We start from the raw sequence: 24344 nt of genomic DNA, 5'->3' as shown, positions 1-24344 counted from the left end.
CATCACACCTTCAGAGTAAAATCATACTCATGAGACTCTTCCCTTTGGATGAATACTTCCATTTATTCCAACTGGAAAAAAAAAAAACATTATTATTTTTTTTTAAATATACTTAAGTGTCATTTCTTTTTTTTCTTTTTCATTTTCTTTTTGAAGGAATAATAATTATCACATTGTCCTTTACAAACGACAAAAAAATTCCTAGCAATAGTTTGTGGTGTGGAGACATCCAGCTTCACGTTTTTCCTGCAGCTGCTGCTGTGGGCAGGCAACGCCGGGTCCCCGCGCTCTGCGGGGATGCTCCTGCAGTGGGGAGGAGACGGGGCCCCTCCATCTTCCCGAATTTCCACTGGGAGGTGGTGAGGATGCCAGAGACCACTTCCACAAGCGGCATCACCTGTGACCCTGCTGCTACCCCGATGGCTGAAAGCACACAGAGGAAAAACTCGGGTCCACCAGAACACAGCTGAGCCCCGCTGATGTGGCTCTCGACCAGGGCGATGCTGTCGGTGGTCGGCCAGGGCAGGAGCAGTTTGCAGCCGGTCTCTGAAGTGTTAGGCAGTAGGCAATACTGAGACTTCCACTTGGTAATGAACAGCAGTTAACATAACCCGGAAAACTAGAGCACCATAAGACAAGTCTATATTCAAAACAACGTCATGCTGACATCACACAATTGCACCATTTACACTTTTATTTACTCCAAATAATAGTTCAACGTTTAGTAACTTCAGCATTCTCTACAGAGATGTAAAATTCCTTCTCCAGCTTTGGTCATTTACAACTTTGCAGACATTTGGTAGTTCTGTTCTTTCCTATTTAACAAAAAAGTCACTTTTGCAGCTGTCAGGACTCCTGTATTTGACTGAGAGTGTACCTAAAAACCACAGGTGTGAGCAGACTTCAAAGTGCCACCTAGGCCTCTTCAAGACTAAATGAATCAGCAAATGTTCTCTTTATTTACCAGGAACAAAACGAACAGGAAAAAAAATGGAGTTTAAAAAATAAAACAACTACTCCAACTCTCACTAATATGCTTAAGAAATTTGATGATGAAATGGAAAGTTGAGGGGGGGCTAAAGTACTGTTTGTTCAGCTCTGGTGGGATACAGCTATGGATGTGCATGCATTTTCCCAGTGACTCCTAAGATATAGAAATTCCTCTGATATTACAAAATACAAAAATATTTTCTCCAAACTCTCATTTACATTGCATTTACAACAACCATGGAAATAACTTAGGCTCCCACGCTGTCTGAGAGAGACAAACACGTAACAAAATTGGGTAATGGGAAATGATGGTGTGGTGGAAAGCAAGAGCTACCAGCGGATGGATGGTGATAGCCAACAGTGGCAACAAAAACGTACGGGCAAAGAGAACTCAAGGGGTGGCAGTACTCGGGAGAGAGAAGAGAAACTACTAGGTAAATATTACAGGCTAAAGTGAACTTTTTTTTGTTTTCAAAGTAAGATGTGCAAAATATATTCACTGTGCCCACGATTATGACTATTTATAGAAGCCAGTCTACAACCTTCTTACAAATCCCTACTCCTCAGGCCTTTTTGTTACAATAAAAGCGCTTACATGGTCTAGAACAGTGCAAGTTTGTGAGTTAATCTACATTCTCCGAAGGTGCCCGGCAAGGATGCCATTAGGATATGATACAGTTTTTGCTCTTCTGTCTTTTCCGGCTGTGCAACTGTCCTCTGCCGCCCAAGGTGGAAGACTTGGGCATGCTGTAGGAGCCGTACTTGTGCAGGAGCTCCTCGCTGGTCACGTACCGGAGGCGGGCGGGCTGGGGAATCGGCTCCCCGAGGAAATAGCCCTCGTTGTCGGACTCCGAAGAGGAGGAGCACGTCGAGCACCAGTCGTACTCGGCGAAGTAGGGCCCCCAGCGCTCGCCCAAGTGGTTCTGCAGGGCGAGGTCCGACACCGTCCTGGGACAGTGGCCGTAGGCGTCCCTGCGGGGACCCTGCTCCAGGCTCTCTCTGCAGCTCCGCTGGTGCACGAACTGGTCGTAGTCATCCCTGGCTCGCAGCGAGGGCCTCTCCTTCAGCCGGCAGCACTGCTCGCTGGCCAGGTGCAGGGCGTTATCCGAGCGGGAGCGCCGGGAGCGCCGCGAGCGGTGCGGGCGGTAGTGCCGGTCATCGTCCCGCAGGGTAGTTCGCCGGCGCGTGCGCTCGCTCATGGGGGCATGCCTCGCGCCGTCCTGCGCCCCCAGCTTGCCCCCGGGCACCCCGCTGCCGTAGTCGAAGCTCTGGTGGAGCCGGCCATGCGCCGGCCGCTCGCGGTAGCCGATGGGGCTGGCCAGGTCGTGCAGGTTGGGCTCCAGGTCTTGGTACTGCTGCACGGAGAGCAGGCTGCGGACGGACTCGGCGCTGCGGAACTGCACGGAGGAGTTGAGGGTCCCCATGTTGCTCAGCTTCTCCGAGACGTTCATGCCCGAGTCTTTGCTCAGGTCGGGCATGGAGAACCTGGAGAGATGCTCCTGGCGCTTGGCTCCGCCGTCTGCTGAGAGGCCTTGGTGGGGGAAGGGGAAAGGGAGGAAAAAAGAGAGATCAGGAGGAGAATTTCCTGTCACCGGAGATGCAGGGAGACGTCTCATTTTGGCCTGAACCTGTGGGTTTTTGCTTTAAAATAAGCTTTGTTTTAGATGTTGTCCTGAAGAGCCCTTCAAGAGGATGCTTTCTGTTTTATTTTATTTTTTAAGAGGAGACAGATCCTCCTTTAGGGAAATCACACCAATTTAAGGTGTTTTGAGTAGGACTCCAAGGACTGTTAGAGGCTTTTCGCGACTCCCTTCCCCATATGTCTGTGCTGTCTGCGACTTGATAGGAATAACCAGTGATGCCAGCACCGAATTCATGCGTCAGAGGTAACCTGAGGCCTCCGGCACGCTGAGATAAATAGGGTGCCATGATCCAGCACCCACACCTTGCTCAACACTGACATGTTTTGAAGGACCGGGCAATGTCAGGAGCAGCCAGAAACAGGGACGCCGACCAATTCAGGCTCGTCACCGAGCTGTGATGTCCCCAGGCGGGGTGGCAGGAGCAGCCTTGGCCACGCTCAAGGGGCTCCCCTCCAGCCCCAAAGTCCCTAAGGCTGCCACAGAGAGGGGGGCTGCCTGCTCTGTACCATCTCATAGACAAGGAACTCAGTGTGCACCATGGTTCCCTAGGTTCTGGCCTGTTTTCTGGGTGTTTTCTGACTCTTTTCTGACTGCCTCCACGTTGGCTTGACAACTGGCAGCAGTAAGCTCTTGCATTACAAGCTAAGGACAACACATTTCGCAAGCTGTTTCAAAGGAAATACATTTCATCCCAAATCAAATGCAGAGTGTTTGCTTTGGCACTTCTCTCCCCGTCACTCTCTGGCAATCTCCCTGTGCGGACCGAACGGGGAGCGCTGTGCACCATCAGCAGGATTTTCAACATGACGCACGCCCCTTGTGCAATCATCAAGAATTTACGACTTGGTAAATTAATTAAAAAAAACAACAACCCAGCCCACAATTCAAGAGTAAATTCTTTCTCCCTTAACAAAAGCTGCTTGCATTTCATCAAGAGCTCAGCTCTACCCGCTGCCTGCCAAAAAACGAGCAAGAAGAAGGGCTGCTGTCACTACCCCTGCTCACAATCCACTTCGGCGTCTTCAGGACTTGGCCTTAAAAAGACCTACAGATCCTGCAAAGTTGGGCAAGGCTTTCCTGAAGTGCCCAGCCCAGCTGAATCCTACCCTTGGGGGCACCAGCACGAGCTTCAGCACTCCAGCACAACCGGCTGCCAGTGTTTCAGCCTGGATCTGGCACTGCCTGGCTTTGCTCCCCAAGTCCCAGCCGCCGGCACCATTTATGAAGCGAGACTCTCTGCTTGCTGGCTTTCCTGCTTTTAATTGGGAAGCTTCCAGTTTTCATCCCAGCAGAGCAAAGCTAAGCAAAGGCAATGCCTGAATGCCACGGGAAAAGGGAGAGGCTGAGCTAAGAAAAGCAAAGCTGCGTTTTGTTTCGAGGACGCACTTTGCGCACCAGCTTCGTGCCTTTATTTTTTGCTGATCTCAGGTGAGTTAAACCAACCCTGCAGCTGCCCCCCGCCTCCTCTGTTTGGAAGCAGCCCCGCACGAGGCTTCCCAGCCTGCTGCTGCCTTTGCAGCACCGTCTGTCTCGTGCCACTGGAGCAGCTGCCTTCTGCGCTTTGCTCCCGGTTATGCCATTTGGTGCGTTATTCGCTTCGCCCCAGTCCCCTCTGTGCCACCGCAGAGGAGCCAGCGAGCCCCCCATGAGGGACGAGCACCCTCACAGCATGAGCAAAAGCCTCTCCAAAGGCTGGAGGAGCAGCGGGGTGGCCAGCTGAGCCGACCCAAGCGTGAATCACAGCTGCCGACAGCCGAGTTTGGCCTTAATCAGCTGTGTCAGACAATAGCTGATGCCAAAGAAAATGAGCCCTGGGTGACATTCATGCAGCCCCTCATTAAGAGAAGCAGCGCAGCCCCGTAATGAGGAAGAATGACACGGGTGCTCTGCAGAAATACAGCCCTGAGCACCGCAGGATGCTTGGGCAGCGGCAGCAGATCCATTTCGGCAGCAGCGTTTGCAAGGGGCCGGTCTCACCCTGCTCTGCTGGGACGGAGATTTGTCCTGGTGCACAGCCAGCCCCTGCCATGTCTGCCACAGCACCTGCACTTTCGGCTCCTCTGGGTCTGCATCCAGTGAAAATAACCTGAATGTGCATGGAGAGGCTCCTGAGACAGGAGAGAGCTGAGCAGGATTTCCAAACTAAGCACCACGGCACTGGCCAGAGCCCTGCACGCAGGAAAAATATTCAGAGATGTTCAGGTTGAGGTTTTGGAAGACCCCAACCCCTTTTCGGAGGTCTCCAGACCCTTGCAGGCACCTCAGCAGGAGCAGAGCCTTTTCCTTCCCCTCTTCAAAGTGCTGGTCAGCGCTCGGGGAAACTTTTGTACAAGGGGCTTGTGCTACATGCACAGCCCCGAGCTCCCAGCATAAGGTTTAATCAGCAATTATTAGGCCCAAGGGATGGTTTTGGCAGTTCATCCGGATGGCCTGAATATAATTAAGCGCACACATTATGAGGTCTTTAATCACTGGGAAAACATTGATTGTACCAAGGCTGAACGCCGAGCCGGCTCCAGGAGGGAGCGTGGCCCCACCATGCAGAAGGGGAAAGCACCCAAGAGCTCCGAGTTTGAGATTACCAAGCCTAAAGGAAATTTGCTTAAAAAGCACCACAAATATAATATATTTCCCCACTCGGCTGGAAGCAAAGCACAACGGGTGCCTGCCCGTGGTCTGTCCATGCTCTGAAACAATCCTGCCCTCCTCCATGGAGCTGTGAAGCCTCAGCGAGCCGGGAGTGCTCCAGCCTGACTGCAGGGAGTCCAGGGGACAGCAATAACAAATGCTCTAAAATGTTTGATCTAGAAAACGTGAGCTAGGAATAGCGTTTGAAAGACCAGGGGTTGTTTAGTCTAGGGAAGAGGAGGCTGAAGGGGAATAGAATAACAGCCTCCAAACACTGACAAAACGCTTGCAAAGAGGAGGGGAACGCGTTGTTCTCCAGGTCTGCTGAGCTCCTGCAAGGAAAATTTCAGCAGTAAAAGTGGCCAGAAACCTGCAAAAATAGGATGCTGGAGGGCTGCTGAGCACAGGCAGCTGCTGCTGGTCCTGGCACCCCGTGCTGATGGCTGCAGGTCCCCGGGGATGCTGCTGTGGTCCTGTGCTGCCCTGACCCTCCCCTCCTGCGGTTGTTTAGCTGCAGCACTGCATCGAGGCCCGAGCTTCTTGAGTTACCAGCACTTATTTACAGCCACTGCAGCTCCCCCTTAATGAAGTGTTTCATCTGGGAACACAGCTAATAATCCGATCGAGCCCTAACCTGGAAGAAAGGCAATGCGAGAGGGGGACCCTGCCACGCAGCGGGTATTTTTCCAATAAGGAAACCCGAGAATCTGTTCCACGGGGCTGTGCGGGAGCCTCGCTCTAGCCCGCGGTGTGAGCTGGCTGCTTCTGTACAAACCTCTGGCCCCTTTCCAAGGGTGCAAGCCCGGGGGTGACACAGTAACCCAGAGACGGCTCCCACGAGGCTTTCCTTCTGCAAAGGCACGAGTCCCCAGCGGTACGTGCAGCAAATGCACAACACAGGTTTTGGGATAATGCAGAAATCCCAAATGCCATCAGGGGCTTCTCCCCACCACCCATCACACCCCAAAGCTGCTGCTCCTGCTTTGCTGATGCCGACCACGGCCAGCCCAGGGGCTGTGGCAGGAGGCGATGTGCCCGGCTGTGAGCACAGTGCCGCTGGCGTGCCCGTCCCTGCAGCTCGCGCCCGTGGGCACAGCAAGCTCTCATCCTGCTGCTGCCCGCCGCTGCGTGGGGCTGCCAGGCTCAATATTTCACGCCGAAGCCATGGAAACGCACGCGTTTGGGATGAACACAAGCGAAAGCTGTAGCTCGTCTGCGGGCATGCGATTTAAAGCTCGGGCTGGCTACGGCTCTGGGAACACAGAGCGGGTTTCTGTTTAACATTAGGGTTTGCTCGGAACACGCTGTACAATCCCCGCCCCGACTGCAAAGGTTGCCCCTGTCCGATCGGGTGCTTCCAAGGAAAATACAACAATGGAAGAAGCAAACCAGCAGCACCAAGTCCAAAGAGCTGATGTTGCTTGTACGCATCACCTCCAAAACCTCGCCACAACAAAGCACCGCAACACGCTCACGTCTCCCTTGGCTGCATTATGGGCTTTGCTAAACCAGGGCTGCATTAATTATGGATTATTAAAACACCAAGCAAATGACAGCGGAGGGGCTACGGCGAGCACGTAGGCTTGGTGTGAGGCTGGAAACGAGGCACCCAGGAGGGGAGGCAGCTCCCGGGCCACGTTACGCTGAGCTCCCCGCAAAGCTTGGCTCATGCAGGGCGGCACGGCCACAGCCAACAGCCCGTGCAGAGACAGCATCGTCTGTCCCTGCGTGGGGAGAATGCAAAATTTGTGATATTGCAAACAAACAGGGCTCTCCTTGCCTGTACATTTACCAGGGTGCAGGCATTTACCCGCACATCACAGTCCTCAGCGCCCCAGCCTCATTGAGGTGCCTGCACCAAAACCCTGCGCCCGGACAGGAGAGGTGCTGTGTGACAGGGACACGGCCACGCAGGAGGGGATGGCGTGGCACACCTCGTTCCCCCATATCACAGCCCTGTCTCTCCCCTAACAGCAGGCAGGCACGTCCTCCCTGCCCCTGCAACAGGATTTATTTTAAGTTCAACCCCCAGCACTAAAAAGGGACTTAAGGAGAAACAGCCTTCCTGGGGATTTGTTTCTAACTCAGCCTCGCTGCGCTTCTGACCGGCCTTGGGGTGGTGCAGAAATAAAGCAGAGCCCTGATAGAACTGGAAGTCACGCAAAGTAAACAGGGCTGCGAGGGAAAGGCCAGGAGCCCTGCAATTTGGGGGGAACCACAGCGCTTGCCAAACACATCACGGTCCCAAGGAAATCTTCCCATGTTGGGCACATCCCTCCCCAGCTGAGCAGGGGGAGAAGCACCCAAGGGATGCACCGGGGGAGCTCTGATATCCCCCTGGCACTGGGGGCACAGGGATGGGGACCAGCCCCCAGCCCCTGCTCGCCACAAGGACCATCTCCACCATCCCCAACAGCGTGGGGGACGAGACATTTGCTGCCAGGAGCAGCATGGGCAGGAGCTGCTCCCAAGCTCTCAGTGCAGGAGATGCTGGGTCATTGAAATTATTTTGGGAAAACATCCCCCAGCCCTGGGAAACACCTTTTTTTTTTTTTTTTTTTCCCCCTGCTTTCAGCCTCTCTGCACAGGGGTTGGAGACAGGCTGTGCCAGCAGGGAGTGCAGCGCAGCCTTGCAGGGACCAGGGCTGGCACACACACATGCAGGCATTTTCTCTCCCCACTTTCTGCCTGTATCACAGTTGTTGTTTAGTCCTGGAAAGAAAAAAAAAAACCAAAAACTAACAAGCTGTTTGGGGCCTTCGAGCATCTCGTAACAGAGGAGGTACCAGGAATGTGTGCCATACACGTGCAGTCACACTGCACCCTGTACCAGCACCAGTTACATTTTTTTTTTTTCTGGATTTATGCCTGTGACAGATGAGGGGAGGAAATGAAGCTCGGCTGTTACCCTCACCCAAACACGTTTTCTCAAGAAATACATCAAATCCCTTTCTCCTTTTGCACAGAGCAGCGTCACCGTTCAGCACAGCTCCCCGCCGCAGCACTCGTGCTCTGCACGCAGCTCGGCTGTCACCGCAGAAAAACATTCAGCCCGCAGGTACTTGCTTAAGGGGGCTATTTGACCAGGTGGCATTGTGTGGAAATGACTGCTGGGGATCAGCAGAGATCAGCTCTTGATTTCTGATTCAGCTGCTAGGCACGCACAGCACTTGCAAAACCTTTTTAGAGGGCGATGCAAGCACCCCACAACTCTGGGCACACCTTGAACACTGGGGTTGGTGCTGTAGCAGACTGAGCAACTTTTGGGAAAAAAATATAAAGGGTAATATAAAATACAGCAAAAATGAACTTGGAGAATGTGCTGAGAAATGCTTTCAGATCTCAGCTGAACATCCCGGAGCAGGCGCTGGCCCCAAATCTCACTGGAAAACCCCCGTGTCCCTCGCTGCCTCTCCCCCAGCGCTGCCTCTGCTGGCACCTGGGCTGGGGCAGGACCCGGCCGCCCAGAAGGGGCCGTTCAGAGCCTGTTGTAGCCTTCGGCTGAGAGCTGAGAAGGGATTTCCAAACTACAGCATGGGAGGATGGATGAGATGAGCCCCAGCAGCAGGAAACTCTCCCCTTTGCCAGTGTCCAAATCCCGTTGGCGTTCACGGGGATTACACAAGCACAAGCAGAGGCCAGCAGAGATGCTGCCGGCTAACTCCAACCCAGAAACAAAGCCCGGGGAGGGCTGTGCTACCTCCGACACTCGGGCACCTAACGGGAGCCTGCTGAGGCACCACAGCGTGGCCACAGAGCACAATGGAGCAATTCATGGGTGAGTGCTCGGGAGCACAGGATGACCGTGGCGCCGCACATCCCAGCTAAGCCATTCGGGATCTGCTTTAGGGCGACTAAATGGTGTCTGGTTGGTAAGAGGCTCCCCAGGACTTCATTTCACTCCTGTCCAGAGGACAGGAACCACCATCAGACACCCGGTTTGTTACCCACCCCTACTGACATCTCCAGCTAATTATTAGTTAAGTCATAATAGAAACATCACAGCAAGAGCTGCTGCCAGGGAGGAACCAGTCAGCTTTTAATACACACTCTGCAGGTCAGGGACTGTTTGCTCCCCATAAAAAAGAGCGTTTCCAACCATGCCATAAAATATTAGATGGATTCAGCGCTAATTATTTCATTTTATAAGGTGGAGCAATGTGCAGAGTTAGGAACTCAAAGGGAGCTCAGAGCTGGGCAGGAGAGAAGCTGCCTGCAGAGGCTGGGGCGTGCTTCACAAGGGTCTGCAAACCCGAGGAGATACCGTCAGCCCCTGCCTGCCTTCTGAACATAATTTACAAGATGTGCATAGGGAAAAGCATAGTGTGGAACAAGCGGCACCGCAGCCTGGTTTGCTTTTGTATGGTGTTTGCCATGGAGCTCGCTCTGAGGGGACAAGGAAAGGCAGTGGCTGTGCCCTCTTGCAGAATTTAGGCTTTGCACCTGGCTTCAAAATCCCACGCTCCCACAGACCTTGGCCAGGTCACCAAGGCTGTCCTCAAAACGCTGCCAACCAAGTGGGATAATTCTGGCTCTGTCCCCGATGCTCCCCGCCAGCGAGCACAGCCCTGGGGAGCTGCGGTTATTAGCACAGTGCCCCTGAGCCCGAGCTGAGCCAGGTCCCAGAGCAATGACAATTACTAGATCTTACACATTAATAAAAACGTTATCACCTCCCTCTTCAGAGGTACCGCTCGCATTCGTTACAAGCCTCATCATGCTGAGCAACTCCTCCGAAAAGCAGGAGAGAAGGAAGCAGTTTGCACTGCACAGAAACCTACTACAACCACACGACGAGGATGCCTCCGGAAGATCTCTCCTCCAGGATTCCCAAACAAAATACAGAACGAGTTTTCACTTTAATATGAAAGATTTGCTACGTTGCTCACCCCTTGACTTGTACCTCAGAAAACTTGCTACACTTCGGCTCCACAGCAGGAAGCAGTCGCTTCAGTGTTCAGACGTTGCTCACTGGAACTGGGTGTTGCTCAAGACTATTTGTACCGGCAGGGTTTACACAATATGAGTTTTCAGGAACAGGAGCAACTTCTGAAATACGGGGCTTTGTTTAGGAGGGCAATTCCCAGCTCCCTCTCCATTTCACATCTTATTTTCTTTTTTTTTTTTTTTTCTGAGGCTGTTTGAGCAAAGCCCTCTCCAGCTCGTCAGCCTCTCCTCTCCCCCCATGCTCTTAATGTTTGCTGTTTAGGGGGATCCTGGCTCATTTCACATCTTGCCACGGGGCTGGCAATTTCCCTAAACAAACACACCGAAAGCTATGAATAGGGCAAGGGTGTACCCAAAGCAAACCTGCCCATCAAAGCTGGGGGAACACCGGCCCCAGGTTCACCAGCACGGGCTCCCCAGGGCTAGTGATGCTCCCTGGGGGGGAACCCCTCAGGACCAGGCTCCTCCAGGCTGCTCACGGGTGGGGGACAGTGAGGGAAGGACTCGATTTTGTAGGGGCAGGAGCAGGATGAGCCTGGCTCCAAACAATGCTTGGCTGGAACGGAAACACGCTGGGGAATGGTGAAGAAGGAGCAAGCCAGCATCTCTGGCAAGGAAACCAGGCTTGGTATTTTCTTTTCTGAGAAGTTTGCTGCTTAGAGAGTCCGAAGCAAACGCCAGCTGTGTCCGGTTTGGGATTGGGATGTACTGGGGAGAAAAGAGCTCGACACTCATGCGAGATGGGAAAAGCATCTCGCCTGGCTTTTTCCTGCAGTCGCAACAGCATTGGAAGAGGAGAAAGAGAGCTCCATAGAAATGAGAAGGAATTTGTCTTAACTAGCCGCGAGCTTGATGGCTGCCTAACAAGCAAAAGGGGTTGCAAAACTGGGCCTGTTTCAAAGCATTTAAAAATATTTTTAGCCCACAACGGCAGCTGACAGCAGTCCTCAAAGCGCTGAATGCTAGGATCTGTCTCTGCTTTAGCAGTTGGCCTTGATTTTTCCTCCCTCTGCACAAAAGGGAGGATTAAAGAGCTTGCAAACATTTGTTTTGAGCTATGCAGAAGGGCCAACCAGCTATAAAGAGCTGCATTTGCTAAACAAGCAGACCAAGTGAGACGGGGCTGCCATGCACACTGGGAGTCGGGCAGGAGGCCGGTGGCCCCCCGTGATGTCCCCAGGCTGCCACCCACACCAGTGCCAGCACGTCTGGTGGCTGAGAGCAACGGGAGAGGGACGGGAACACTTGCACCCCACATTAATTACAACAACAAGCTATAACGAGCCCAGCTGATGGGCTGTGCCCACCCCCATGTGTCTGAGCACAGGGTGAGCAAGCACTTTGCAGGTCCCCAGGTCTGGTTTAGGGGAAGGAGATATGGAAGACACCCGCCGTGGTGACCCAGCACATGGGTCCCATCACACAGAGGGGGACAGGAGCCCGGGGTGACGTACCTGTGGCATTTGAAAGCGCCAGGGACTCCATGGAGCCGCGGGGAGTCTGCTCGGTGGGTGTCAGGTCCTCCGTGAACTTGAGGGCGTTGATGGGATGCCGGGTGCGGCACTGCGGCGTCGGCATCCCGCCTTCCTCCTCCTCTTCGTACTTGGGGACTTTGAGGCTTCCTCTGGTCTCGGGGAAGCTCTGGTTGGACATGTCGCTGTAGCTCTCCTGCGAGCGAAGCCGCCCCGAGTAGTAGTCCTCTCTGCAGTCCTGGATGAAGCTGCCGCCGTGCCCCTTCATCGCCAGCGAGGAGCTCCTCTTGGGGTTGCTGAAGTGCTTCCCCCATAGATCTGGCTGAGAGCCCGGGACCTGGCCGGGGTTGTAGGAAGTCCTGATATTGCATTGGCTGAGAAGCTGCAGCGGGCTTTGGGACTGCCCCTGCTCCATTTTACTCCCGTAGTGGTAGAGCTCGTCCCTGCTCCGCCACACGTGCTCCCTGTTGAGGCTGGGCGTCTGGCTGGCCAGGCTCAGCAAGTCCATCTGCAGCGAGAGCGGGTCCACGTCGGCGGAGAGGCGGCTGGAGGTGACCTGCAGCTGGCTCAGCGCGCCCTCCTCCGCCTTCCCCTTGTTCTTGCCGATCTTGGCGCTGCGGCGGGACTCCTTGGCCCGGGCGCTCTGGAAGGCCGAGTCGGAGGAGTCGGAGCCGTTGGGGTCGTCGCCGACGCTGCAGGCCCTGGAGCAGAAGATCTGCCCCTGCTTGGGCAGGAAGGGCCGGCCCAGGAGGGATTTCTTGCACTGCGCGCAGCAGAAGCAGGTCTCGGTGGCGTGCCAGTGCTGGCCGTCGTACGTCATCTGGCCCTGGTCGATACCTTGGGGGGAACCAGACAAAAAGTCAGCCCTGTGCCCGTCCCAAGGCTGGGTGTGCTCACACGGCACTCAGGCAAACCGAGTGGCCCTCCTGTGCCAGCAGCACCTCTACCCGTGCTTGCTCTCACAAACCCTTTGGAGGGGTTTCTGCAGCGTGTGAAGTTACGCCCGTTCCTAATTCTTTGCAGGTTGCAGGCCTCTGCTAGGGACTTACTCGGTGCTGGGAAAGGCAGCGGAGCCGAGCCTCAAGCCATTTCACATTAAACGGGGATATTTCCGATCATAAAGCATAGGAATGCGAGCTCTCCATAAAGTCCTTGAAGCCAAAGCAATAATACGCTGCCTATTTAAAAAAACAAAAAGCCTCCAACCGAACCATAAAGAGGGATCTGTGCTGCCTCGGTAAGTGCCTAACAGAACAGATCCCATCCCTGCCCCTCGCTGCTCTGCTCCTGACCGCCTTCCCAGCCTGACTTTATTCTGGCTGCTGGGGCCCCTTCCCCAGATCGGAAAGGCAAGAGCCTGCCCAGGGGATGTGAGCGCGTCCCCTTGCCTTTCCCCCAGCCAAATTTCCTGGCTTGCCCCTGCCAAGCCCCTTGGGATAAGGGAACGAATGCACTGGGGGCTGACAGAGAGCCTGTCCCCAGCCAGCAACACCCCGGGGCTGGCTGCAGGCACCGGCCAGAGCCGCTGCAGCACGTTTACTGGTATAGATGCAGCGCTCAGTCAAAGCCATGAGCAGAGCTCCCGAGGCTTCAGTTATAGTATTTATTCGCCTGTTTAAGCTGCCATTCTGGGTAAAAGCCTCCATTACCTGAGAAACTGCTGCACAAGGTGCAGGCTGGCCAGGGCAGCAGCGAGCCACGCTGCACGTGGGCACAGCTCGTGCCTGCATGCACGCTGCAGCCACTGCTTGCACACACTGCACAGCAATAACGAGCAAAATGCCTTTGTATAAAGCGCCCTTGTAGCCAGAAGAGAGAAAAGACAGCGGGTGGGATTTCATCAGCTCCTTTCTCAATGATCCAAAGCCACCCCTCGGAGACAGGGGCACAGCTTCCGTGCTCAGTAGCTCTACCAAACAACCCAGTCCTCCCAAGCACATGCCTAACTCTAATGTATGTGGCTGCTAAGCACAACAGCTAGAAACTACTCAGAGCAAGCCGCAGCAAAATGGCTGCAGTCCCTCATTGCTAGAAACACGCAGATATGCAGCAAAATGGGAACCAGAGGGAAAACCTGGCAGCGAGCGGGCTCAGCGCCGATCCACCGTGCCAGCCCTGGCGAAGGGGAGCCCGCAGCCCGTGCCCACACCAGGTAGCAGCTGTCACGTTTACCTGTTACAGGCTCTTTTCTTTTATCGAGGCCTGGCAGAATGAAAGCACGTCTGCCACGAGGAAGGGGATGCAAACTAACTGGGCTCGGTCCATGCAGGGCACCGCGGTGGAGCCGGTGAAGGGGATGGAGGGGAAAACAGTCAGCAGATGGGGGAAGCACGAGGGAAGGGAGCGTGAGAGGCGTAACAGCTGCTTCTTCACTGCTCTGCAGCTGAGCTTTCGGGATGGATGTGCTATAGGTCGCAGCAAACACGTCCTCCAAGTGTTTTGTTGAAGCCCTGTGTCTTCCCCCGTGCCATCTGGCCACCGCACAAGAGCAAAATGTTTTTTTCTCTCCCTGCAGCCCGTGAATGATTTGAGCGCTGCGCAGACACGTGAGCTCACCTCAACGGACAGACAAAGGCCACCCTGTGCCGTGCTTCCAACTGCAAACAAATGCTTGGCCAAGTGGCAAAGTGAGCACAGAGAGCAAGGCTGTGACAGCCCAGCTTGCTGCCCCGTGGCCATGTACCGGGGTGACAGCTAGCCCCAGTATAAAACACACCCTAAATCACCCCATCTCCCTGTGCTAGGAAGGCAGGTCGACTCTGATCCATCACTTCTTTCCATCTGAGAACATCTATCTGTGGGTTAATTAAAAACAGCAAACACAAACAATAATGATGCCTAATGAGCAACCATCTTTCCCGTCAGTAGCTCATTAACTCGTGCGAGCCTTCAGCAAGCTCGGCTGGGCGGAAGCTTCAATCCAAAGAGCCAGGCTGCTGACAGGAAAATGAGTTTTAGAAGAAAAATGCACACGTTAAATTCGGCCAGAGGAAGCTCTCGCTCGTTCCAGCAGCTCCTGGGGCTGCTGACAGCCCTCCTGCCACAAAGAGGGATGCAAGCGTGTCCTGGGGAGGCGCACGTACCGATGTGCTGGGCGCAGGTGTCGCAGTACTCGGCGTAGAGGGACTCGAAGCAGCTGCAGCAGTAGGGCCGGCCGTCCTTCATGATGTACCTCTGCCCCCCCAGCACGGTCTCGCACTCGAAGCAGCAGAAGTGCTTCATGTGCCAGTGCCGCCCTTCAGCCTCGGTGCACTCGTCGGCAAAAATGATCTGGGAAAGACAGGTGGAGAAGAGTTAAGTCAGAGGAGGGACGTGGGATGCGGGCCCCAGTCTTGGTGTCTCCTGCCTGTGTGATTTGGCTGTGCCCCTTTCCCACACAACCTCTAAATTTTACAGCTAAAAATCTGGGTCTGGCTGCAGGCAGGCGCACCCATCGGCTCTTAGGGAGCAGCACCCAGGGGAGCCTCCTGTTATGATGCAAATACACCAGGAGGGTGTCAGTGCACGGACCAGAAAGCGTTAACACCCAGCTCACGGCAACGCATCCTGGCGCTGCTCGTAAGCACATCCATCAGCAGAAGGGGTCGATCGGGGTAATAAACACACTTATATACAACCTATCGACCCGGGGGACTTTTGAAGAACAGAACAGCCACTTATTAAAACACATCTACCCGTCTCTCAGACAGGGGCCTGAATACAAAGGATGATCAAAAGGACAATGAGAAGTGGCAAGTCTCTGGAGGGAAGGGAAGAAGTCGCAACCTGGCTCCTCACCATTGTCCCTACCACGGCTGCCACCTGCTTGTGCCGAAAGCTTTCCCCTTTCTGAGCTTCTTTCTCGCATGCTTCAATGGAAGAAGCGTGTGTGAAAGAAGCAGCTGAATGAAGGACTTGTATGAGAATTTGCAAGGATGAAAAGTACATGAAAAAAAATTACCCAGCCTAAACCACGGGGAAACGGGGCCAGTTGTATGGTTAGGAGTTGTTTTTTCACTGGTAACGTTACAAATTTAATTGGATACATACGTCAATGTTCTTTAGATTTGAAGCCTTGGATTTTTACTATTATACGCTTGCATAGATGGGACTTGCTATTTTATAGTACATATGGTTTTCCACACTATGGTTTTCATAACTTTAAAAGCCAGAACAATTTCCTTCACCAGCCTTTTAAACAGAGATTGACACTTGAGAAACGTTCAGAGTCAACTCTGCACGGTTTTCTATATTCGTTTTGTATTCCATTTGTTCAGCTTCCTATATCCCTTTAATCTCCTCTCTGAAAGCCAGTTTCAGCTCGGCGTGCACTCAAACACCAATACTTGTAAGAAACACAACACTCATCCTACCAGGGGCTTCTTCTGGGGGGGAAGGAGGAGAAGGAAGGAATGGCACACACACAACCAGGCTAAAATTACGCAGCATGGGTGGGTGTGTTGTTACTGGAAACGCTCACGGAAAGCCCTCCCCGGATGTCTGTGCGTGAGGACCTGTCTCAGAACAGCCCCAGGCAGATTTCAGCTGGAAATCCCACAGCAACCCCAGGATGCCAACTGGAAACCCCAGGAAAGGCTTGGATGAACACTTGGCAAAGCCAAACCATTGCGTTTTGTGTGTGCTCCCCACACGCACAGGGGGAAAAGAAATGTTTGGGCCATCCCCGTGGGCAGTGTCCATACCGGGGTGCATCTTTCAGTGGGCAGTAGTGGGATTTTGGGGTTGTGTGGAACCCTTTGGTCTGTTTTACTTTCAAGAATCACTCAAGAAAAAACTTCACACCTTGGAAAAAAAACATGGTACAGAGGTAGGCAGCTGGGATTTTAACAGGGCTTGCGGGCTCTCACCTCGTCACACGCTGCGCACCGGGGCTTGAGGCACTCGGCGTGGTGCCTGCCGCAGTAGATCTTGCCGTCCTGGTAGAAGTAGATCAGGTCGACCAGCAGCTCGTTGCAGACGCTGCAGATGAAGCAGGGAGGGTGCCAGCAAACGCCGTGCCCAGCTCGCGAGGCGAAGACGGCCATGTCCCCGCCGTTGATCTGCCCGCCGCACTGTTGGGAAAGCCAGGGTATGATATGGGGCTGGGGAGCCTGCTGCTGCCCGTCCCTAATGAGTTGCTTTTCCAAAAGTGGCAGCAGAATGTGCTAATTCACTGCTCAGGGAAAGAGCCCCCTTTCTGGTGTCTCTCCATCCCTTTTCACCCCCAGGATCCCAGCAGCTCCCCCCACATGAAGCCAGGAGCTTTGGGATTAGCCAGAGACTGCTCTGGTCCCCCAAAACCATGGGGTGCTCATGGCACACACCTGGCTGACCCCAGCTTTGGTTACTGGAAACCCATCCTGCTCACATCGCTCCGTCAGCCGCTACCCACCTGCTCGCAGATGGCTCCTGTCATGGTTACAGGGAACGGCCGGACGTTGCCTCTCCCTAAGTTTTCCCTCTTCCTCTGATTGCTGAAGAGTTTGAGCTCTCTCTTCTCCTCCTCATCCAGCGAATTGCAGTAGCGGACCTAGAAAACAGAAGCAACGCTCGGTGCTCCGAGCTGCGGTCCCATGGGCTCTGCAAGCCTCGCTAAGGAGTGCGAGAAAACACAGCGCTACCTCCAGAGGTGGGATTTCAGCAGGAATCCAAACCCTTCCTGAAACAACTTCAATGACAAACAAAAGAAAAACAACCAAAAATGCACAAATGGACCTGGTCCTTGCCATGCAGGAGGTTGCTCTCCAGCTGCTAGGTTTCTAGGAAGGCTTGGAAGTCTTAAGTCCTATCCTGACCCAGCAATCGGACTGATGCTTTCCTGCTTCCTCCACCAGCCACCTTAAGGCAGAGGCTTTATAGCAGCTTCAAAATGTTTTGTTGGTGTTTCTTGAGCACAGGCCCTGTTCCCTGTGTAAATGATGGAGTGCCGGCTGTTTGGGACCTCCTACCATTATTCTGATATCGGATAAAGTTTGCATGCTTGCAAAACCTCCTTGGAAGGCACTAAGTGAAATAAAAGGATATAAACAATGAATGTTGCAATTTCCCCGAAGCTTATAAAACTGTGAGGCTTCTCTGCGTATTTTCACCCCACAGACCTAGCTTTTGGCTGAGCAGATCTCAGAGGAGAACACCAGCAGGGTCCCTCACGTGAGCACACCGCGACTTTTCAGAGGAACAAAACCCAGCACAAAGGGGAACTGGATGTAAAACCTGCCAAGGTGCAAGGAAGCAGCACAAGCTCTGTGTTTCTTCCACGGCTGCCAGGGAAGGCAGGCGGGCAGGTTGGGGCCCGAGGGTGCAGGCGAAGCCCCTGCCCGCTGCCTGCAGCTCCCTTCCGCGCCGGCAGCGCCGCCGTGCTCCCGTGGCACCCGGCCACGCATGGGCGAACTCGTTAACGTCTGACCTAGATGCAACAAGCTCCCTGCCTGCGTTTCCCAGAGCGGATTCTTCAAAAGGAGCACGAAAAAGTTCTTTGTTGTTGTTGTTCACACAGGGAAATGCTGCGGGCTAGCAGAAGCCAATGATGTCGCTGATGGAGGAGCACGTCAGAGACCAGAGCCTTCTCGCTTGCCTCTTGCGAGAGGCACTGAGGTGTGTTTGCTCTGCTGGTGTTGACTCAAACCCTGACTTCCCAGGCTCACAGGCTCTCTGCTCGCACTCGAGAGCCAAACACCTCCTCGCTGCATGCGCTCATGAGCTGGAAGCAGCGCTTGGGAAGGGCTTCTGTAACTTTGGATCTGGCCTCACTGCTCCGAACAGCTCTTGGAGCCGCTTCCAGCATGGCTTTGGCCTCCACGGGCTGAGAAAGCTCTTTTGTGTCAAAGATGTGAAGAAAGCCCATTTCAAGAATAAAAGCTGAAGCTTTACAAACAAACAACTCCCAACCTCCAATGGAACCCCACCAGGTAGCAAACGCGTCTGTTTAAACAGCAATGTCACCAAACTCCAAGTAAATCCCCCAAAAAGCACCCAAAGAGCTGCAGAGAAGTCCAGCCAAGCCTCTGACCAGAGGGACCCCAGGAGGAGCACCCCGTCCCCTCCAGCCACCCCGCTGTCCCCGCGGGGCCGCTCACCCCCCTGGCTGCTCACCTCATTGTCGTGCGGCGGTAGCTGGTGCAAAAGCTGCTTGATGCGAGATTTTTCCCCCGGGCTGTTGACGTAGGGGACCTTGTCTTCTGGGAGGCAGCTGTAGTACTGGTGCACCTAGGGAACAACAGAGGGGATGGCGGTGACACTCCTGGCCGAGCCGTGTCCCCGCGCACAGAGCAGCCACCCCCGAGCGCAATGATTATTTCTCGTTATCTCAAGCGGGGCAGCCGCACGCTGCTCCGTTTTCCCTGCCTTTTTTTTTTCCTCAAAAGAGGGCTCGGAAGGGCGGCAGCCCCAGCAGCTCGTTACCGTTTGCTCCGTCAGCCTCCAGAGCGTGAGCATGCTTCGCCGGCTGCGGGGATGTGTCGGCACCTGCCTCGGCAGGGGAGGTTAAAAAGGCTGCGCCCCGGCAGCCTCCGTGTTGCCGGCTATCTCAGCCTCCACCTCCATCAAAACCCTCCGGGCCTTTTCTGCTGCAATTTGTGGAAATAAACAGCAGATAAAATCTGTTGGAAGGCTTGCTTTTATTTATTTATTTTTTTAAATTTTTTTTTTTCCTCTTCTCTTTCGTCTTGGAGCACGTAATTAAGATCAATTACTGTAAATGCAGCACGGTGGGGCACGGCGTGCCCCGGTGCAGGAAGAGCCTGGTGGCAGCCCGGAGAGGAAGCACACCCTGAACTCCAGCGTCTCTGCTCCGGCTGCCACACCTGGGACGTGAACTCTAGGGCCGGGATGCAGCTCCTGGGATCAGGATCAGCTCCAAAACAGCCATGGTGGTGTTCAGGGGCTTGGAGGAACCAGGAGAATGTGAAGGTAAGGGAAAGCTCTCACTGCGTGGCTGGGATCAGGGGTCTGTGCAGCCTCAGACATCTCGGGATGCTCGGGCAGGAGCAGGGGGACGGATGCCTTCCTTAAATCTGCACTCAGCTAAAGAGACGCAAACTGCTTTCCCAGCACTTGCAGCTTTCTGCCTTTGTCACACTGCATGAGTCCCCCGATACGTTTCCTCTGCTTTTGAGCACTGCAGAAATTCATTTCAGAGCATCTGCACTGCTGGCAGATTTCACAGCCCTTTTTCCCAAACGACACACGCTTTGCAGTGGCTTCACGTGAGCTTTTGTGCTACCGGCACGGTTTGGGCTTTGACCTGGGCACCCCCACCTGGGCTGGGCTGCCCCAGAGAAGGTCGTTCCTCTGCTGACACAACCACACAGCATCTGCGGGATGTACAAGCTACAGCCGGTCACCGAGAGGGACAGGGCTGGCAGGAGAGCTCACCCACGGGCTGGCAGGCTTTGTTCATTTTTATTCTCGGCTATATGTCCAAACCCAGCACTATTCTGGAATAATTACTCCGCATTCAGCTGTCTCTGTTCTCATTCAGAGCTACCTGCAGGCAGAGCTGCAGTCGTGTTTGCAATTGTTCTTCCTCTCAACAGCTCCATTTTATGATTCTTCTCTGAACCAACACTAAGATATGACTTTCCCTTCATTGGATTTTTATGAAAAAGGAGATTTTTAGCAGATTTCCACCCGTAACTCTGCAGTGCTGACAAAAGGAAATGCTCGTGTCCTGAAGCTGAGGAATGCACTGAGCGTGTGCCTCTGCAAACCCCTGAATTTGCTTTGCTAAAGCAGAGCAGAAACAGAGCCACCAGCTATGGAAACTCTCAAAGCAAGAAGCACGGCTGCTAAGTATTTTGTTATGTTAAAAGGGGAACAAACTACGTACATTAGAACACTTACTTTGCATTTATAGACCATCCTTCATCCAGGGACATCAAAGCACATGAAAAACACTTAAATTCTTATGGCGCACTACACGAGGGAGCAAATACATCCACTGCAGAGCACTGTTTGGGGCATAACCATGTGAAATGGGCTGTCTGTGTTCATGCACCTTGTCCATAGTGGAGCTCACAGCTGAAAATCTGAAGGTGATGCCCCCCCTGCCATTCTTTTGTCTGGCTGCCAGGCTCCAGCTCTTCCCCACTGGGCCGTCCTGGGTGCCCCAAATGCCTGCTGCCTTCTTCTGGGCCAAACTTTCCACGTGCGGGTGGATGGGCTGCTCAGGTCGCTGGGTTTGTTTGTTTTCCTCGTGACAAAGTTCTTTTCCCCCGTTGAGTCCCTGAAGTTGGCGGGGACCAGAAACGACTTCTTTTTGCAGAGCTGCCAAATGACATCAGGCTGCTCTGGTCCCTACAGTAACGAGCTGTAAGACGCGCGCCCTAGGCAAAAAAAAGCAGGGATGTGTGTGCTTTGTTTTTTTGTTTTTTTTTTTTTTACCCTTGGCAGCCCAAGAGGCCAGGAGCTGCCTCCCCACAGCCCGGCACGGCGCTATGTATGTGCACAGCTCCTCTCCTGCTTCCGCTGGGAAGTTTTCCATTTAATCCCATCAGGTCTGCGGGAACTGGCTCCCATCGCACCATCAACATAGCTCGGCAGGGATGGGCGATTTGGTTTGAAAAGCAAAACAAAATAAATACTGCAGGCTCCAACCTGCGTTGCGTTGCCCGGAATAACCCGAAAAGTTTGCTTTGGATCCGCATCAGCCAGCGGGACCTGCTCACGGAGGGGCTGCAGAGGAGGTGGCTGCTGGTCCTGGGGCCACGGATGGCAAACAAGCCCTGTGGCTGCTGGCCAGGACTGCGGGCACGTGGCTGGTGCAGATGCTGGGTGACAATAATCCAGGCTCCTGCCAACAAAACCTCTCATTTATTGCTTCCTGGGATGTCCCCGATCCATGGGACAGGGCCACAAGTTGCCATGGTCCTGGAGCGAGCAGCCAGTGGTTGGGCTGGCACAGCCCGGTTGTGATGCTCAAGAATAGGGAAAAATAAAGGAAAAGGGGGATTTTCAGATAAATCTGGCTTTTCAGAGAGAAAGGCCTGCAGAAAATGTTAACTCACTGGAAAACTAAAACTGCTCCGTCTGCACTTTGCTTTTGTACCAAAGGTCGGTGTTTTCCATGAAAGTCACTGCTGCTCCATCGGTGCCGGTTCAGAGCACACACACACAGACCCTCGGAGCCCCCACAGGCAGAGGGCCCCATCCAGACCCCCCAGGAATCAGCGGACGGCTCTTCACTGACCCCGAGGGCTCTGCAACATGAGCTGCACCCAGATAAGGACAACAGCACGGGGTGATGACTCAGGATGGATAACATAACCCTTTTAAGTCGTGCGGTATCCAACCGCTTTATTATTAAATACTTGTGCAGTACAGCACAGCAGCTCAACTTCCTGCTATTTCCCCTTGCAACAGGCCTATTTTGTCCACGATTATCCTCACAAGCAGCATTAAAACACACAAACCACGTGAGGGGCCCTGCTAGATTTCCTCCTAGGCTTCCTCGCTCGCCCCTCTGCTCACATCTGGATGGGAGAAACCCTGGAGGAGTCTGGAAACCATCAGGCCAAGTCAAAATAAGACTTCAGAGTGGGTCGGGGGCCCCAGATGCCATGAGGATGGGGTGGCAGGGTGCAGGGTGAGCCCCCTCCTGCTGCAGGGAGGTCTTGGTTGTCCCATGAGCACTGGGACATGCCCCATGCCGTGAGAGTCTGGGCACATCAGTCGCTCACCTTCCCACCCACCCTCCCCATCCCAGGGTGTTATCTTCATCTTTAAAGATGAAAGAAATTACCTAAGCACCCTGTGTTTTAACGAAGGCATGGCTAACAAACGCGGATACACATTTTGGAAGTTAACAGCTCCTTCAAGCTAAAAGAAGGGGAGGGCAAGACAGAAACCAGGAGAAAGGAAAGAACATAACGTAAAACGAGGGTAGGGAAAAGTCTTTAAAGTGGAGCCAACTTTATTCAAAGGCATTGAGGAAAGTAATTACATTAGTTTACAAATGCCTTTGTGTTCTGCAGCCTTCCTAGGTTTGGGGTGTGTTTCCAGTTTAACTTTTACAGTTTAGAAACCTACCCTGGCCCTGCTAAACACAGGCATGGCTGCGGCTCCTGCCGGCGGTCCCACAGGCTCCTCGCCAAAGACAGAACACGCCCAAGCACCTTATGAGCAAACCCCACTGCACCTTCTCCAGGAAGGAAAACTTTGCAAGCAACCTGTGAATCTAAGCCATTGACAAAGGATCTTTTTAATAATGAATTAAAAGGGGGGGAGGAAGGGGATCACTTTTTTTTAATGCTGTGAATTGCTGGGAAGCAGCACTGGGCACAGCCCCTCGGCAGCGCACGCTTAGGATGCAACCAGCACAGCCACCAACAAGAACACACCTCTCTTACAACACCTCTACCCCGAGCACCCACCCAGCAGGGCTGTTCGGTGTGACTGTACCGCTGGATGGACCACAAAGGAGCACGAGGTGTCCTGGCACGCTCCGTAGAGGTGCTGAGTTGCTGAGCTACAACAGCTCCGGCACAGCCAGCGGGGCCGGGACCTGGCACTGACAAAACCAGCCCTGCGAGGGCAGGATGCAGCAGCCTGAGTGCAACGGAGAGCCTGGATGTTTTCTCCAAAGGGTGACCCTAGTGGGGTCAGCAGGGCGGTGGGAGATTGGGGGAGATGTGATGAACTCCAGTGAAGTGGGGAGAAGGCAGCAGGCGGCTCCAACAAGCCCGTGCTGGCCTGAGTGAGCGGGGCTGTGCTGCCTGCCCGCCCTCTCCTGCCCAGTGTGGGTTTTTAACAGCACCGAGACATTAAATGATCTTTTACATTGAGAACCTGAAAGCTACAAAGGAACGAAGCTGATGTCTTCGATATTTCTATCATCCCTGCTGGCCTGCCACAGAAAAAGAAAGGTGAAAAAAAAAAGAAACACAAACAAGCCACACATAAATAACTCTGAAAGCATCTGCAAAATTTTGCAAGTGCTTGCAAACAGCCCTCACAAAAGAGCTCTACAGATCGCAGACGTGTACAGCTAGGAAACAGGTTCCGCTTGGCCCAAACCTGGCACATCCTCTTTTTCTGTGGCCGTCAGGATACAAAGCACTTATTTATTCCTGGGAGCAAAACAATCCTCGCAGTGAGGCCGGGTGCTCCGAAACAAAACAGAGAGGGAGCACTGCAGGCAGCTGGGGCTGGTGTGGGGATGCAGCCGGGCACGTCCTGGGACAGCCGGACATCCCATGGGATGACTGGGGCAGAAAGGCTGCTCTCCATCCTCCTGTGCCCACAAGCAACCTACTCTGCAAACAGGGAACTGCTGTTGGGATGCAAACCATTAAAAGGAATCTCTGTATGCTTATTATTTAAAACTATCCATTGCTTCTTCTAACTGAGGAACCCCCAGGGAGAGTGTACAGGCCTGTGTCTCCAGGACTGGAAATTGTGCTGGCAGCTGATAAGCACCACAAATGAAGAGAGGTGTTGGGAAAAGCACACAAAAGCCTCAGGTGGGAGAAGATCTTTATCACTCCCCAAATCCATGATCGTGCTTGTGTGCTGACAGCAAAGACCATCCACAGCGCCAGGCGGCCCAGCATCCCGCCGTGCTGTCCCTGTGCCTGCCGCCACGGGTTTGCTCTTGCAAACCCACTCCAGAGTCATAGGGACAAAGGCAGAGAACAAAGAGAAACAATTCCCATAAATTCTGTTTGTTCTGGCACACTTTGCAGCTCTC

At 53.6% G+C, this 24344-nt stretch overlaps 1 protein-coding gene and 1 long non-coding RNA gene across 6 annotated transcripts in view; one reads left to right on the top strand and one right to left on the bottom strand.

Moving 5' to 3' along the window:
- Positions 1-676: 676 nt before the first annotated feature.
- PRICKLE2 (prickle planar cell polarity protein 2) overlaps positions 677-24344 on the bottom strand; it is a 97245-nt gene continuing 73577 nt past the window's right edge. For 4 of the 5 annotated variants that reach the window (XM_027467495.3, XM_027467498.3, XM_021274939.4 and 1 more), the window contains 6 exons: positions 18752-18865; positions 17052-17189; positions 16528-16731; positions 14764-14950; positions 11663-12517; positions 677-2521 (listed from right to left, as the gene is read on the bottom strand). In XM_027467495.3, the coding sequence (XP_027323296.3) occupies positions 1653-2521; positions 11663-12517; positions 14764-14950; positions 16528-16731; positions 17052-17189; positions 18752-18865 (2367 nt within the window). In that variant the 3' untranslated portion in view covers positions 677-1652. Of the gene's footprint in view, positions 2522-11662; positions 12518-14763; positions 14951-16527; positions 16732-17051; positions 17190-18751; positions 18866-19060; positions 19200-24344 lie in introns of those variants that run through there. The other variant, XM_072044146.1, reaches the window with a different exon arrangement.
- LOC140003544 (uncharacterized) lies at positions 3553-16887 on the top strand. The gene is made up of 2 exons (XR_011812409.1): positions 3553-4061; positions 14196-16887. It is a non-coding gene; the product is annotated as an uncharacterized lncRNA (long non-coding RNA).

Source organism: Anas platyrhynchos, chromosome 13, assembly GCF_047663525.1.
Source record: "Anas platyrhynchos isolate ZD024472 breed Pekin duck chromosome 13, IASCAAS_PekinDuck_T2T, whole genome shotgun sequence".
NCBI classification, from domain to species: Eukaryota; Metazoa; Chordata; class Aves; order Anseriformes; family Anatidae; genus Anas; species Anas platyrhynchos.
This window is presented reverse-complemented; position numbering and strand designations above follow the sequence as displayed.